The following is an 18,354-nucleotide window of genomic DNA, read 5'->3' as shown; positions in this document are numbered from 1 at the left end:
CCACTTTATAGGTGGAAGTTGAAAGAATTTGCTTCAGTGCACATCAATAGAAGAACTGCAGAGCTCTCAGCTACGCAGTACCCCGCAGCTCTCTGCCAAAACTGTGACCAGAACACCAGCAGTGATGGGCTGTGGTGACATACGCCCAAGGGGAGCTACCCAAACCACCGGCCTTATCCTAAACTGCCAGAGATAAAGCACAGTCACTAAGAGGGTTCATTTTTAGACCAATAACCCCAAGAGAATTATCAAGTAAAACAAATGCTCAGCTTGTTCGAGCGGTGAATGTATTCAGCACACATCCTAATAACTGCCTGTGACTAGAACTGTTTCTCCCTGCACCCTTGTGCAGAGCCCAGAGACCTCAGGAGGCGTTCTGCAAAAAAGCAATAGTGAAATATGGCCAGAAGAGGGCAAACATTCCCAGAAATTACGTAATTAACCTCGGGCCTGAAAAGAAAGGCACCTTTCAAAGACGAGACATAAATTAACAGTAACTCACAGGAGGACACTGTGCCAGTTTATCAGCTGCCACCATCTGAACATTAAGGTGTTTGGCCTGAGATTTCCCTCGAGATTTTATTAACCTCTGTAAAACCTGTGAAAAATAAGACATTAATAAAAGTGAGCAGGTTCAGACTTAATGTACATATATAACCACTTAAAATGTTCACAGTTTTAACTGTCCACTTGAGCAGATCAAATTCTTCATTTGCTGGCTTCAGGAGCATTTCCCATGCTGTTTACATCCAGAACAAGCTAATTTTCATTTACTTCCCAACATCTCCTTTCCTGTTATGAGCACTAAAAAGTTCCGCCCCTATTTTCCTCTGCTCTTTCTGGTTCTGTTTGTTTCTAAGTTGAAATTCTTTAATTGCTCTCCTGAGTTCTCTTCCCATAAATCGTTCTTCTCTTTCAAATGTCTCTTCACAAGGTCTGTGCAAGTTTTTTCACAGAATGAAAGAGTACATTACCAGGAGATGTCAAAGTTTACCAATCAGTCTGATATTCATTATGTGAAAATTTTTCTTTCATTTCTGTATTATTTTGATTAAACAAACTGTTAACATTACTTACGCTATCCCAAAAGTGCAATACCAATTTAAAAAACCATTTGAGCTACATCTTTTCCAAAATGGGTTTTAGTAACCCCAGAGCTAAGATACTTTTTTGATTAATAATATTTCACCATCCAAAAGGAAGCAATAACAATATATAGCTCTGAACTTTTATGAGGACACGTGATTATCTGTGTTTAAGACCAAATAAAGCAAAAAAAAAAAAAAAAAAAAGACAAGACTGAAATAGCATGAGTATCAGTAAAATATTTACCTTAGGAGAAGAAATCTTTACATATACTATAATGGGAGCCAGAGAGGTTTTGCTTAGTTGAGCTGGGTGGTTAATGGTATCAGCATCAAGCACTACCAACTGCAGTGTCCTTGCTAATTCAAAAATCCGTTCAATTTCACTTTGAACTTCAGCTGCAGATAAGTAGAAAATTAGAGTTATGAAAATATTAAAAGGCAATTAGTTTTAAGCAATGTAAAAATGTGGTAGACTGGTGTGTTGCTCATCCTCAGGATGGCAAGAGTTGTTAGCCATGCACGTCCCTGGCATGCTAGGGAAACGAATGCAACGTTAACGAGAGCATTTTGCCCCCGTTTTGTTGCCCTTGCAGGCAGCGCTGCCTGCCTCTCTCACCTCCACCGCTTCCTGCAATCCCAGCCTGGAGAGAGACTTTCTTACAAGACCTCATGTACGTAAGAAAAAAAGAGGTAAGAATGCTTGCCTCATGGTAATCTTACTATGCCATTAGTTTCCTACATGTAAATAACTTCAGCTCAGACTTTAATGTTACGTAGCAATCAAACTGGAGTGTCCGAGATAGGCATTAAGACGTACTGAGATGTCTATATTAGCAGAAGCTCCTGTTTTTCCATTTACTTCAACTTATCAAAGCTCTGGAAAACAGAGTTTCCTTCATATACTGGCCTCAGTATGGTACCATATCAAAAATTTGATTACTATGTGTAAAACACTTTTTAAAAAAAAAATTCAATAATCCAAATAATGCTATGGTATCGTCCTCACAACCCCAAGAGTTCTGGAAAGGTGATTTTCCCAGAAAAAATCATCTCGTCTTCTGGTAACTCATGCTCCGAGCTCCTCAGTACCCTGCCTGATTGGCAGTAGTTTCCAGGGCAAACCTCTCCAAGACAGATGGACTGAATCCGCTTTCACAAGTGATGTAGAAATTGTCTTCATTCCCAAATGAAACAAAACTAAATCTTATAATAGCAAAATCATCCTTGAAATGGAATCACATTTTCCTGCTCAACTCTTGCTATCGGCTGACTTCACAGAGAAATTACAGAAGTTGGGTGATTTGTGCAAGTCTGTAAAGAAAGTTATAAAGCAGACAAGATTGTAATTCATATGGGTTTCCCTTTAAAGGTTGTGCACACTCCATGAACCAAAACCAGATTAGATATCTAGCGCATTCAAAGAAAATATTGGAAGATAACCAACAGAAACTTAAATGTCAACAAGAGGTACCAAAAACTTATTTATTAGAGAGTTTCTTGAAATTACACTATCAGCATTTTATCTATTATGCTGGCACAAACATTAAGTTTGCTTGAAAACACAGCCTATCTGATCTGGCTAGAGAGAGTTTTCTATAGCGAATGGTCTCTTTCAAGAGGTGTGAAGAGATAGATTGATTTTTGTTATCTCTGAAGAGCAACTGAATAAATTAGGTACCATGATAAGGTTGCAAAATTTCCAAGAGAGAGCAAAGTACCCCAGCTAGTCTCCATTTAGTTCAAAGTCTTTTAGTTCCAAATCAATAGATGACTACTAAGATCATTTCATAAATGAAGTAACATCTTAAATGGCCATCAGAAAATCTATATATGATGCTTTCTATTGGAGGAGGTTGACATTGTTTTGGATCTGTTAGAGATCACCTCCATCTGTTTGTAGTTATCTCCGATTTTGGCTGAGTACATGCCAATCAGTCTTTTACAGCAGAGAACATTGCGAGATGTGCACGGCGTGCTGGTATGGAAAGTATCAGTGCATGCTTTCCTGCTTGTCGATAAAAGCACTGTGGCCCAGCTGCTGTCTGAATTAGGACCACATTTTTGAAGACAGAACTTCTGATGGTTCTTGGCACATTCACGATTACATTTTCTGCAACTTTGTTACGTAGAGATATTGTTGGAATGACTGCATACCATTGTCTCAGTGATTTAGTAGAAGATAGTCAATAGTCTATCCCTAATTTAAGTCCAAATGACAACTAGAATAAACATATCAGAGATAATTTGTCATACACTGTTCTGATGATGAGTTTGAATTGCTTTTCTGCAATTTCAAACCAGGCTCAACACTTCAGACAGTATAATATCAGTTAATGTATCATTTTAAGACCACTCCAGACTGCTAAAAAACCTTGTTCAAGACAATTTATAACCAGCAAAATCTGTCTTTTTGCCAGTGTATCATAATTTTGTCTGGGGAAGCAGCACTTGCTACACTGCTGGAAGCACTTTTCTGCCAGTATAGAATACACCTCTGTGAACTAGATTTCCTGCTATACTTTTTGAAACAACTCTTTGCCAGGACAGAGTATGCCTCAGGATATCTTCTATTGTGAAACATACCCAGGGCAATAATTGCAGGTAACTATGGTCCTATGAACCAATAGTTTCCACCTGAGTCCAAGGATGGAGAGATATCTTTTCCATCAATTAAAAAGTATTTCAGTATTTATTCTTCTTAACTTGGCCATAGGAGAAAAGTCCAAGGAACTACACTGCATGGTTGATGAACTAATATGTTGTGCCTCTACCTCTCCAGTCAAGAATGGATGGAAAAAATGCCACAGAGATTGCCGAAGAGGTCCTGATCTCCTGTCCCTTAGAGTACTTCTTCAGCTTCTGGAAAAGCCTGCATTTTGCTTGAAATCTTTCTTGTATTCTAACTTTTTACTACACATAAGATTGTTGCAATTACTTAAATAATAGTAGCTTCTCTTATTAGATGACAAAAGCTTTATTTACTGCTGCAGCTTTGGTTTTCATCTTTCTTTAGCAACATCTTTCAAAAAACAAATTCTATACCTGTAAAGATTCTTTCCCAACAAGACACTCAACACAAATTTTCTTTCAGACTTTTGACCAAAGTAAGCAAAGGACCCTAAATGTCATGTGGGGATAGTAACACAAATGTCACTGGTAGTTAAAATAGGGAGCTGAGAACAATAACAGTGTGGTATCTTCAAAGCAGCACAGTAATAGCTTAGCAATCTTCCCACTTCCATGAATATCACCTATTTATAACAACATCCCTTCTGATATACTGGAGAGGCTTAACAGTGAGGCTACAACAGTTCACTCCAATAAATTCTATTTGCCAATTATAATGAGAGGCATAAACATAATCAAATCTACCGTGACAATTATCATGAAATGCTGGCAGCCCAGCTACAACACTCAAAACCAGAAATAAACCATAAAATTTTAAAATTACCCTCACAATCTATTTGATACAGCCTCCTTGGTAATCAGAAAAGGAACATATTTTAAATGACAGGAGCATTCAACTATTTATTCCATACAGTAGGGTGTCAACTCTAAGAACCAAGAAGTACACATCTCCCAGCCAACTTTAAATATTGCACATTTAAACTTACTCCCATATATTAATTCCAAATATCCCTACTGTAGTCTTAAATGAATAGAAATTCAGTGCAATGAGAGCACAAGTAAATGGTTTATCCCATTATGGGGCAGACAAATATTCTTTACACCAGCTGGACCTTACCAGTAAATTTCGGGCAAAAATCTTTAACGATTCATTACAATAATCTCACCTGAAGTAAAGGCAAAGACACAGCAACTCTGCATTGCACCTATGTCAATTCACTAATAACAAGATGAACTATGGTGGAATTTAGGGTCACTTGTACAATGCCATGGTAAAAGAACATTCTCTACACAGCTGGAGAAACACAACCTTCCTTCAAACCTGAGCAGAAAGCATCCATAGCAGCCAGGAGTCACGGGGACACCCAACTTGACACAGCAGTGGCTACTATGTTTTAGGAAGACCCTGATGAGATGGCAGTTTCGTGATGGAGATGCGATGCAAAATGGCCATGCTTCTGGCCTGCAAAGGCCAAATTAGAAACCACAAAATATTGCTTATACTATCTGCAGCAGGAACAGTGAAGTTCACATACTGTCAACTGAATACAGTATGACTTTAATATCCTATTCAATTTGACCTTGTCTACTTCTCTTTGGTATCAGTGGCACTGTTTTCTTCACAGAAACAGATTTGTAAATTATTACTTGGACTGCAACAGCCACAGAGGCGAAGTGTTCTCTTTTTCTAAACAGAGCTCCTGGTATTACAGACGAATAGCATGAAAAGAACATACCTATGTCAATGCATGTCATATAAAAATGATTAGCAACACCTTGCACAAATGGCTTTCAAATAATTTTATAAATTAAGGAGAACAGACATCAGTAGCCATGATTTTTCTTATGCTAATTCTTTTATATAAGCATATTTACTTCAAAAAAAATTCATCACTAAATTCCATAAACATAATTAAAGAAATAAGAAGTTTAAGGCAGCCTCGGGAATCCCAAAACAAAGGCAAAAGAAACAAACACGCTATATGTCCCCAGTGCCTTAAAAGCACATAGAAAGTATTGCACCAAAAAAACCAGCTGAGAAATGGATAAAGGTCGTATCTGAAATCCAAAAAAATGAAAAAAGAAAAACAAAAAGGAAGCGATGACTATCGACTTGTGCCCACACACCTGTTGATTAAGAAGTAAATCATAAGCTTGACTGACAGAATTTAAATTTTAAATTTTAATTTGTAAGCATGTATGTGTATACACATGCTTATATTGTGGGCAAAATCACCAAAGTGTCTACATTAGGTATTGCACTAACCAGAATGCAGGTACTTGGCCAAAGCAGGCTATCCCAGACTACATTAGATATATGTACAGCCTGTGCTCGCTGTATACGAAGTGGAGAGACCAAGACGCCACCGAGGGTGATCCAGAAAGCTACATGGTGTGTGAGCAGTCCGAAGCAAGCCAGTAAGAAACCCCACATGTACGTAAGTACTTGGCCTCTTTCCTCTCATCTTACCCTTTCCTCCCCTCAAGCACCAAGGTTGCTTTGGGCAGGCAGGGAGCTAACAGCGGGGTCATGCTAGACAGGGGATAGCTGCCTCCATCCCTTCCCCAGCCAAGGAGGTTCAGCCTTGTGGTCTCCAGGCAGGATTAGGTGTCCCACCCCACACTGGTGGCAATGCTGGGGAGCAGAAGCCTCTGTGCCTCCCCTCCAGCGTACCCAGCTAAGAAGGAAAAAGGCTTGGAGGGGAACATAAGCAAGTAAGAGGGAATAAATGCTCTAGCTTAGTCCTCAGGCAATGGGCCAGAAGATACCTGGATTACAGGTGTTTTAATCACATTTCTAACATAAATGTAGTTGTGTGAATATACTTACATTTCCCTGGTCTCAACCACATCCCTTAGCCACTAGCTTGTTACATAAAAAGGGGAGGGTGGGAGTGGGAGGATGACAATATTTTCCAGGGAAAGTGGCTGCATGTGTTACTCATGCCTAACAGATGGGGCTCCTGCGAGGGACAAGGCAGAAAGGCGAGGAGCATGTCTGCTGCTCCGCCTGGCACTCACGTCTGGGCTCTGCGGAAGGGGAGCTGTGGAGTGAGGTGCTGCAGGAAAATGGGGTTTTCCTCTTTCTGCCTGCTGAGGCTCAGTTTAGTCAGAATTCAGATAGCCTTGAATGCACACACACATCCAAGTGGTATTTACAGATACAATGTGATGTTTGGAAACTTCAACATAACCAAGATCTATTTATAATGGACTAACATCTCCTGAAATGCAATACTGTAATTATTGAAAATATAAACCAGATAGTGTCGTTTAAAAATACTAAATAGCACATAAAAATGTCTACTTCTTCCCCTCTTTCTCTGGGCTAGCAAAACAATAGCATTCAGGGAATGATGCTTCTTATGCCAGGTTTAAACTGGAAGCAAATTTAAAGGCCTATGAACAGAAAAGCTTGAAATCAGCAGATTGCAGCACAAACATGAGTGGATGAGCACCACACAGGGGAGAGCTGCACTGAGACGACTGCGCCAGGTAGAACCGCAGCCGCGCCAGAAGGTGCCACGCAGCAGCACAGCGCTGCATCCATCATTAAGCTCCCCTACACTCTGTTAGAGAGTAATTGGGATAGTAAGACTGGGCAAAGAAGCAGTCTAACATTTATTTTGCCCAGGGGACCAAGCAAGTGTCTCTGCATAGTTCATAATGGATACCATCACATCAGGCTGGCACTAACGTGGGTATTTCTGCACCATGCCTCACTATTCAGCGTAGTCCTATAGGCTTTTACATCTCTGGTCCATTCATAGGACACTAAATAAGTGTTCCCTAGGTTTGTTGTTTTATTCAGAACAAACAAAAATAAAAATGCCCAGCCTTTCTCACAGATACGATGTGGAACCACTCCATTGTTGGCTATTCAATCCCTCCTGCTGATGGTGTGCCACTTGCAAAACATTTGCGTATTCACTGAGTGGGAGAGATACTGACTCTGTAGCCTGATGCTTAGAGTGGGAGGCAAAACACGTGGATTCCAGTTCTCTCTCCAGGGAAAGTTTAATTATTATGCAAAGTGCGTAAGGCTCAGTAGGACAGACTGACAACCATCATAAAGGTGATCAGAGCCCTGCCATGGCAATGGAAATTATGAGTTCATGTCTCTGTTAGCAGAGAACAGAAATGAACCCAGACTTCTTGGCATTCTGGTAGAACAACCCAAACCCTTAGTCTTGGATAAAATGAGGACACAGACATCAACTTTTATCAGTTCCATGAACCTAAGAGAAAGAAAAAATACTGGATCAATTCAACCTACAGGTGTGAATAGTTTTAAGGGAAGCAAACTGTATTCTTATGCAAACAGCTAATTGCTAAAAATATTTAATTCACCTATCCAGGTATCTTAGTTATTATACAGATATCTGTGACCTTAAGAATTATTCTAACACATTGCTATATTGCTTTGTCTCTAGCACATGTTTTGTTTCAAGATAGTTATAAATCATATGTATTTCAGTGCAGTACCATGACAAAATACAGGGAGGTGTTGCTGAGAACTATCTCTAATTTACAGAAATCAAGAATTATTTTATTTCTCCTTATGTCCTTCGGAAGCACTCAGGAAGTTTCATTAAAATACTTTGCTAAAACTGTATCAAAAAAGTATTTGTAAGTTAGAATATTGGAAAGTCAGTACCAAACTTCTAACGCAGAACTACCTGGCGAATTCATTAGAGAGACTGACTTTAGATATTAACAAAAACAAGGCTGGGCCAGCAGGATAAAAGAACATTCTGAGACATGTGAGGCTGATAAATTCAGGAAGTTTCATTAAAATACTTTGCTAAAACTGTATCAAAAAAGTATTTGTAAGTTAGAATATTGGAAAGTCAGTACCAAACTTCTAACGCAGAACTACCTGGCGAATTCATTAGAGAGACTGACTTTAGATATTAACAAAAACAAGGCTGGGCCAGCAGGATAAAAGAACATTCTGAGACATGTGAGGCTGATAAATTACAACTTTTTTTTTCATGCCACTCTTCCCCCATCTGTGTGTAAAAAGATGTGTAGCCACATCTTCATGATAACCCAAAAGCTCTTGGCTGCTATATTACAGCATTCTAGTTCAAGGCAGCTTCAGATTTAGCAGATTACTTGACCGTATCTGAGGATTTAATGCCTGCAAGTGAGAGTTCTGGACATTTGTCCCAGCTATCTTGAAGATAAATTATAAAGGGACAATCAGGATTTTCCACAACACATTGAACACTTTTTTTGTTCTCTTTGAACTATATTAGATCCTTGAGACTTTGGAATGGAAATACACTCTTGGTCAAATCCCAATTTTGCATTCCTGTTCCACGGCCTCTGTAACTAGGGAAGGATATTTATGAGACTTAGCCAGCACCCTTTTAAGTTTATTTTTAATTTATGGTCAGGGAAGCATTTACTTGAAAGTTATCATATACAACAACTGTCATTAAATTACCAAACATGGAGAACACATAATAACATTATCATATATATATATAATGTGTATATGTATATAGAATAAATTGTTACCATAGTTTCAAGCATTCAACTGGCTTTTTACACAGATATCAAGAAAATAAAAATACAAGGCTGAAATTTGCACTGATATTTCTTCAAGGATTTTTTTTTCATTTTCCGAAAACAAAGCTCTGGGATATCAACCTAATGATGTGAATGGGAGCTCTATACATTTTCTACAGACAACTTTCTAAAGGTAGGCATTCAATTACATGTGCAAATTGGATCCATGTAAGTCCTGACAGGTTACTGCATATGCACATACAAAGCAAATAAACAGATTCCCAGCTGTTTGACTGCAATCGATTTACCATACACATGATGACATATTTTACATCAACATTCACATGTCTGTATTAGAATGTGCAGATTAGGTGCACACACCTTGGAAATTTGCAGTGCAAAACCTAATCTTTAGCATTTACTTGTCAATCTCAACTTTATTTTTAGAATTACTTGAAAATAAATAAGGAAAAACAGCAAGATTTTCTAAAAGAAATAGTTAGCAACACAGTACAGGATTGGCTTTTGTCTATCAGTGAGCCAGTTACGAGAAACACGCAGTGGTTCTGTGAGGTACAATAAAGCACTGAACACAAAACAGCAGGAAAAGTAATTTGCAAGCTTGTATACATACCCAAAACATCTGGAAAGGGAGAGCATTAATGAAGCAAAGAATGGAAAAAGCCAAGACAATCAGGTTCTTGTACAAAGCATACAGCATGAGGTAAGGTTATAACAAGCGTAACATACACAGAAACAAGAAAGAGGTTTGGGTCCTTTTGACAAATAAATGCAGCAAAAGCACAGAGCTGGTTCAGTAGTTTCTGCAAATGGCATGTGCGCGTATGCAGTTTCTGCAAATGGCATGTGCGTGTATAGAAATTTAACTAAGCCAATTGGGACTGATTTTCAGGTGAATGAGATTTAACCATGTTCTGTACCTTCTTGGAGAGAAAATCTTTTCAAAATTACAGATTTCTTCTAGGCTTTTAAAGAAATGAATTAATTGCCCTTTCCTTAAATTTAGTTGTAGCATTTCACATATTAAACATGTAACAGTATTGACAAGCAAACATCTCTCTTTATATACAAAATAACCTTTCATATAGGAGAGAAATAAGACTGTACTGTCCTCCTAAATCTTTATGAGCCAGACACAATTTTTATAAAATTCTTGGATACATTAATTTTACACTAGAATACTCAGTGAATGATAAGTATTCAGTGGTAGCATTGGTTTCCAATGAGTCAAATCCCAAGTCTATTTTTAACTGATTCCTTACAGAAGCAAACTTTCAATCGATATGTGTGTGTAGCATTAAGGCCATTAAGACTTCCCTATAAACCTGTAAATCCAGTTCCTCATGCCAATTCCTACTCCTGATTATCACATTGTCTGTCTATGCCTCCTTGAAATTAATTCTGGTTTATCTATTAAATCAGTTCCAAATAATGGCACTCACTGAACTGTTTACTGTGCTATGCACAATTATGAACAATATGCACAATACTGCAAACCTATATTGGATGATAAGGTAAGAGTTGTTCTCAAAAAGAAGCTCATTTATTTCCCAGAAAAAAGAATTTGGTATTAATATATCAAGCGCATTACCTTTGTACTATATTAACTCATTGATAGAACAAGGGCCACTTATTAAAATAATACAAAAAACCCAACAATGTATTTACAAAAGTCTAAGAAATAGCCTTCTCTGCTGCAGTTACAACTGCTGCTCACAAACGTGAGCCTAACTGAGGCATAAAGCAGTCACGTGGCTGTCTAGCTGCATGAGGTACCACTACATAAAGGTGGGTGAGCAAAGGAATAGCTTCCCATCGAACCTGCAAGGGGGAGGCATTTGGATTAACATACAGCGGTTTGGGGAGCTATATATGCTATAATAAAAAGCTGTTTTAAAATGATACCAGATGTGGAAATAAACACATGCGTCTCAGTCCACGCACCACTGACTGTTCGAGGAGGAGAGAGACAGACAGCAACTTATCTCCCCCATGTCTCACAGCTGTGCAGCCAGGAGACCCGTTCAGAGCAAACCAAACCAAACCAAACCAAACCAAACCAAACCAAACCCTGTTTTTCATTAACAAGATCGAATTTTATTGCAATAAATACAATTTTTTAAATATCTGGACCAGAACGAAATCATTGTAGATAGCCTGGACAAAAAAAAAAAAAAGCACAAATTCAGTGTTTGCTGAAATTCTGTCTTTTTTTTTTTTTGCAGATTTAGAGAAAAGGCCTTATTATTCTTATTTTATACAAGGGAAAATACAGGTAGAGAAAGAACTCATTTCCCAGGACCCCTCAGCAGACCTGCAGCAGATACTAGAAAAGAACTAATATAACCTGAGTCCCAACTCAATGATTTATCTATGACTGAAACTTGTATTAGAAGATAATATTATTTGGCTGCAAAGCTAATACTAATAAACTAGGAAATGCCAAGATAGCTCTCTTAAGTCAAACCTTTTGTGGTCTGTATTGTAAGGCAGCATGCTCAGGAACACAGAATAAAGTTGTTTCTGTAGAGTTGACGTCTCAATCAGTGCACAACTCCAGACACTGTCAATGATAAGCAGCTATTGAATCACTTACTTTCTTTTCATTGTCAAATATGTGTTTCGTGTCTCATTTAGAGCACAATGTTCTAACCTTTCTCTGAAAACAGAATGAATAAATTATTTGTGGGATATTTTATGGAACTTACTGTGGTGGTATTTCACTGATGCAATAAAATGATTTTTCACTTTGAAACATCCCGGTTAGGTGAGAAGCTGGAATTATTTATATTTTCCAGATGGAAAATTGAATCACAAAGAATAATCACAAGTTATCACTAATTTGGGGGGGTTCAATTTCAGAAATGTAGTGCCTGATCCTTCAGAGTAATTATCGTAGTAAAAATTACATTTAAACTAGAAAAATGGAAGCCATCCTACAGAAAACCCTGATTTCTGGGGATTCTTTCTTCCAAAATGGAACGTAACCTTGAAGCTTGTTTTAGAAGTCAGTACTAAGACTCAGGACATTCCTGATACTGCTCTGTATTGTCAGTACATGATATCAGTACTGATCTGAGAGAAGGGAAAAATTCTTTGAGCTAGGCTGGGAATGAAAAGAATAGCTCTGCAGTTAAATGTCTGCAAAGAAGAGAGCCTAAAATAAGAGGACTTCTGGGGAATGAGGAGCCATAAGGCTAGTATTTCAGCGGGTACCCAACAGTAGCTCCAGTAGTCCATAAAGTACTGCCTGGTTTCCATCTGCATTTTCCAAATCAGTGCATTGCCATGCAACATGCTGATTTTGATGACATACTTTATTCTTTGACAGGTTCAAAGCCTGAATCTCAGTTTCAGCCACAATACTCAGTACTTCTACAAATCATGCTTGAGGCATGCAGAAAACACTGGGAAAAAAATAGCCATTTTTATAAAGCCTGTAAATAACTAGTCCAATACTATGCAGGAATTCTGTACCAGAGGCAGCAAAATCCACTATTGCATTGGGCTCTTCAGTTAATTTGGTAAAAAAGAGTCTCCCTTTCCACACCCCAGCACTGCACCTCACCTCTGACGCGCTGAGCCAAGACGGCTGGCGGCGAGGTGGGAGGCAGCGCGGAGAGACCTGGCAGGGAGGGGAGCAAGGGGATGCCCCTTCCCTCTGTGCCTCCATCCTCTGCTGGCACCGACCCTGGCTCCAGGCACGGGCAGTCACCATGCCGCAGGCACGGCATGCTCTGCACTACCTTGGTGAGCCATCTCTGGCACCGAGCCCTCAGTGGCGCCAAGGGGCTACGTGTTGGCCCTGGGTGAGGTGTGCAGGCTGCTGTGATTCAGAAGGGATGCTCATGGCATGTCATGCTGCAGTGCTGTAGCTTACAGACTATCGGGTCGCAGGCAGCAGACCCCCCTCTCCCACTGGGGCTATCCCTTTTTTCATGCTGAACCAACAGAGATAGATCAGTGCTCAGTACGCTTAAGACTGAAATTCAGATCTCTGTTCCAAACCAGATACAGCAGAAGCTTGACTCTGCATGTCCTACATCCCAAACGTGTGTTTTAATTACTGGGGTATGAGCTCCTTGGAGGGTAGAAGATGGGTGATGAAGGAATTTCCTCTTTACGATCAGGAATTCAATCTTGGATGCAAGAAATCATTCCTGTTAAAACTGATTGATTTACTGCCACAAAAAATTTTGGTCAAAACACTATTTCCTGTCCTGCTCCCTGCAAATTTAAATGGAAAATGCCCTATTGTGCTTTTAGAGAACTTCATGTGCCTTCCTGAAGTTTCTTGCTTCATACATTGTACAAGTTTCATAGCAAGCAAACCAGCAATTCACTGAGCAATTCCAACTCCCCACCACTAGTTTGTACATTTATCAAAACAAACTGAGGCACAGGACTGGTGGAAAAGTAGTCTGCAAACACATAACCAAAGACTGAATCACAGCATACATAACCTAAAGGAACTCAGAAGTTGCACAGTTAACCTTCTTACTATTACTTCCTAACCTTTATTTTGCACAACTTGAGTTCGTAATAATATTCTTTTAATAGCATTTTTTGTTGACTTATAGCAAATTCATCACACAAACAGAAAATAAAAAATCCACTATACGGTGTGATATTGCCACTCACCTCTGCTACTTGAGCCAACTAAGTACTCACAGCAGTGGTATGTTGTCAGCTTCTTTGTGAACCACTGCTAGAACAGGCCACCTACCAGCAAGCTACAATGCTATCTTCTGATTCGGACTCTATTTCTACCCTGAGGTACATTGCAGGCAAGCAAGGGAACAGGCTGTAACACTCCTTGTATTTTCTTTCCTTTGCCCTTGCACAAGGGTTTTCCCATCGCCTTACAAAAGCAGTTCCCTTTTCTGACTTCAGGCTGCTTTATCCTATCTCAGTTTTCCTCCCAACCCACTGCTACCACATCGTTTCCCCCCGACTTCCTTCCTGGCTGGTTTTTGTCCTCCCATGGTTTACCCCATGTCTGGAGCACAGACCCTGGAGGTAATTCACCAGTGGGTACTTCCCAGCAGTGGGAAGTCAAACTTTTTAAGACAAGAGAAGCTCATTCTAAGAAGGACAGCTATATTAGGCAAATGTTAAATACTCAGTCAAAGTACAGGTGTTATAAAACTGATCAAGAACTCATTTAGTAAGATGAATGAGACTCTTTTCCTGTTCCACAAATTTTACAAGATTTTAAGACACAATGCTGTGTTCAGGGGAAACCAAGCTCTCTCAAAGGCTACTAAGAGAAATCTGGAGCCTTGTAAAGACAGAGACCTGGCTGGAGCATTCACCTGCGATCTAGGACATTTGAGTTCAAGTTCCTCCCTTTTTGTATTTGAGCAGGGACTTGAACTTGGGTGTCCCGTATCTCAGCTAAGTGCCCTAACATGAGTACATAGACTCCGGGTAGGATTCATCTCGGCTACCTCCAGATGTCCCTACAGAGGGAATGCGCCAGCTGCGGCAGCAGAGTCTCGGATACAATACACCTCATGCTAGAGGAAAGGCTGAGGTCCCTCCACATGAGCTGAGACTCCAAAGTGACCACCTTTTCCTGTTTACTCTAAGGTCACCTTGGGATGACAAGCTCCAGTGTAGCTACCTGTACTGTAGAAGGTGACATTTAGTTACATCTTCCCAGCTAAGCTTGTTTTTCTTTCTGGCTAATAAATGTTTAATTACTTATACAACTGGACAAGTTTCAGCTAAAAAAGATTCATGTAAGATGACAGATATGTATGCTATGAACCTAGCTATATAGTTTTTTAAAAACGTCTCCCCTTTTCCATCCTTCATTTTTTGTACCAACCTCAGCATTAGTTTAAACTGATATTACATTCAGAAAATGTGTACTTCAGTAATTTTTTCCAGATCTAATATCAGTAGCTATCACTACTAGTAATCTTATCAAAAATAATGCATAATATCAATAATATCTGTATAATTTTAGGTATTCTGAAACCATCACTTCTATTTAACCAGAAGAACATCTCTTCAGATTTTATTTACGTTATGGATGGCTACTTCTCCCCACTGACGCAAACAGCAAAACACGAAAACTGAACATAAGCAGGACAAACCAAAATCAGCAGTATATGAAGTTTATCTGTTAGTGATTTTAAAATGATTTCTAGTGCCAGGATTTCTTAATTATGGGAATCGTGATTTTCTCATAGCAGAGAGAAGGCTATTTTTAGCTTACAGATATGAATTGAGAGTATTATACTTTACAGCCAATTCGTAGATAGCATCATTATAGGTACTTACCTAAGCTTGATCTTGTGTTAGAACGCTCTATTATCGCATGCTTACTGGGGTTGTTTAATACGGAGCGTTTGGCAAGCGAGATGTCTGCTGTGACTCGTGTAATTGATATACTGCAAAAATAAAATACAGTAAAATAGAACAGAATGTTATTGATCTTGCAGGGATGCAGGGAGAAAAAGAGACTCATTTAACACTAGAAGATGGCTAAGACTACAGGAAAGCACGTTCTCCTCAGCAGCACAGTATGCTTTGCACAATGTGAACAGAGAAGAAACTTTATCTAACTAATACTGTTACAAGAACTATTGATAAGACATCCCCCTTTCTGCACAGTACTGAAATGCAGTATGACCACTGACTGCAAAGCTACACGTGTCTGGGAGAGGGGAGGCAGGAGGAGGTCAGAGACGTGCTGCAGAAGATGGGACTTTCCTGGGGGTTCCAGGCTTGATGTGGTTAGACTTTGCACCAGTATCCCCAGTATGAATAGGCTGGTTTCTCCTTTCACTAATTTTGATTAATTTGTTGAAAGATACTGAAAGACAACTTGGCTTACCTTAACCATATGTGTAAGACATATAGCGATATGCAGAGTTAACAGGTGAAGGTAAGGCTTAGCAGGCAAACCAGTACAGCCATATAACTCTTATTTTTATTGTTCAGTTTACCAGCATATGTTTTTTAACAGAGTGCAAGGGTTACCTATAATTTTCTTAGAAAGATCCAGCAATATGCCGGCCACTCAAAAATGTGGACTGCAACACAGAGAAGCAAGCAAATGAAGACTCTGGGCTGAGTATCTGGCAGGCTCAGTTTTCTGTTTATGAGAAAAGATGAGCCAAGAAAGAAGTGGTTACTTCCAGTTGTTTGCACTGACCTGCTACATAACCTTCTGCATATTCTTCTTCCTGGAAAACAGTTAACTCTGTTTTGCTTTACAGGGTCAAAACGCACCCTTTGGATAAATTCCCTTTCAAACTCTCTGGTCTAATGAGGTTTAGGGGTCACATTTTTCCAGTGCTGAGAGTTAAATCAGACTGATGATATTCCCTTATTCTTCCTTTCAAAAATGTTTGATTTTACTTGCAATTTAAAAGGAGGAAATGGATTTGCTAAGAACAGGGAGGGCTCCTCTCTAGCAAGCACAGTCAGATGCTGCTCATCTGAAATGTAACCAAATAGGTCATTTCCCAATGAGCTCAACATGTGTATATATTTATCTAAAACCCTGTAAAATGTAACAAAGCCAGAAGTTAATACAGAAAAACAGAATTATTTACACAATACTGATTAGTAACATCGTTTTGGAAATTTAGGCATGATTTAACTTAAGCTAAAAACATAACCAAAGATTGTGATTTCTGGCCCAGCTCCTCACAGATAATGCCATTAGTCTTAAAATGAAATCCAACATGTAATCTGGGGTACTCATTAATTATCTTTATTTGCTAATTGATGAACACTACAAACTTTTACAGCTTTTTGGGTTTTTTGGGGGTTTTTTTTGTTTGGTTGGTTGGTTGGTTGGGTTTTTTGGGGTTTGTTTTGTTTTTTTTTCTTTCCTGGCAGTCTTCCTTCCTACATGCAATAGAAAATAATTTTTCACTTTTTCAAATGCAATTATGGTACACTGAATAAAGCTAGATTTATCAGTCTAAAAATGCTATTTTACATTTTAAGATCTTTTAACATCTTTTTAAGGTCATTTTAATGTCTTTTGAGATATGTAACACCAAAAAGAACAAGTCTGCTCTCAAAACAAAGGGTATGTATGTACATACAGGGAAACAATTGCAATGAGAGTGGGGACAGCTTGACAGCAGAGTGGCAGTGAAAGCACTAGCATGAATCTAAGAACCTCCCATACATATTTGTTGAGGACCTTGAGTACCAATTCAGATTGCTACTGAAGTCTGGGATGCTTCAAATCTCCTATTATAGATATCAATTTTATTGAGAGTATTTGTGGATTCACTCTGCCACAATTGGATCTAAACTGAAAATTAGATATGCCCTAAAATACTTTAAGACATAAAGATGCAACAACTTTTTTCTGCTTGCAACACTCACTATTTTGTTAACTTCCAATTCTGAAGGTACATATCTAAGATTTGACAACCCTGACTAATATAAAGAGGGACTACTAAGTGGTTAGGTCTCAACATCATCGTTCTGACTGAGAAAATCAAACCGCTTAAACCACAATGTCCAGTATTTTAAAGAGCTGAACCTACTGAAAGAAAACCTTAAGCTCACTCTTGAAAGTTTGACAGCACCAGGACAGATAGCATAGTGTTACTGCTCTGCCTACTTCCAAACTAAATAGAACATTCATTGAAGTTACAGCTATTATAACAAGACCTTCCCATTTTCTCAATTTTTCCCCCCAAAACATCAACCCACTAGCACATATTAATCTGGAGCCTGATCCAGTAGCAATATAATTATGTGTGGAGAATCCACCTGATGTCTCTGGTCCATGGGTCCATGATGTTTGAATTACAGAACATACCACTGCTTTTAGAGACGATTATCATTTGACATTCATACTACAGTAATGCCTGGAGGCTCAAATACAAATCAGATTGCCGAGTACGCTGTGGAGGACAGTCTGTAACAGCACTCGGATCAAAACCCAGTGAAGTGCAGCCTGTCTGCTACCAAGGGTGACCATATTTCAGCAAGATGGGGGACTGACAGCCCCCCCAGCAGTCCTTTTGAGACTTCCCATTATAGAGTCCAGCACTACTGTCAAACCTAGCTTCCAGCTTGAGGGATCAAGACTTTGACTCACATACATTAGATAGTC

General features: G+C 39.1%; 1 protein-coding gene across 1 annotated transcript in view; it reads right to left on the bottom strand.

Moving 5' to 3' along the window:
- CACNB2 (calcium channel, voltage-dependent, beta 2 subunit) overlaps nucleotides 1-18,354 on the bottom strand; it is a 61,652-nt gene that overhangs the window by 6,845 nt on the left and 36,453 nt on the right. Inside the window, exons 10-12 of the mRNA XM_009572544.1 lie at nucleotides 15,546-15,655; nucleotides 1,333-1,484; nucleotides 503-598 (exon numbers count right to left, since the gene is read on the bottom strand). Of these exons, the coding sequence (XP_009570839.1) occupies nucleotides 503-598; nucleotides 1,333-1,484; nucleotides 15,546-15,655 (358 nt within the window). The remainder of the gene's footprint in view (nucleotides 1-502; nucleotides 599-1,332; nucleotides 1,485-15,545; nucleotides 15,656-18,354) is intronic.

The sequence above is a fragment of the Fulmarus glacialis genome, unplaced genomic scaffold (genome assembly GCF_000690835.1).
Source record: "Fulmarus glacialis isolate BGI_N327 unplaced genomic scaffold, ASM69083v1 scaffold18352, whole genome shotgun sequence".
In the NCBI taxonomy this organism is placed as follows: Eukaryota; Metazoa; Chordata; class Aves; order Procellariiformes; family Procellariidae; genus Fulmarus; species Fulmarus glacialis.
This window is presented reverse-complemented; position numbering and strand designations above follow the sequence as displayed.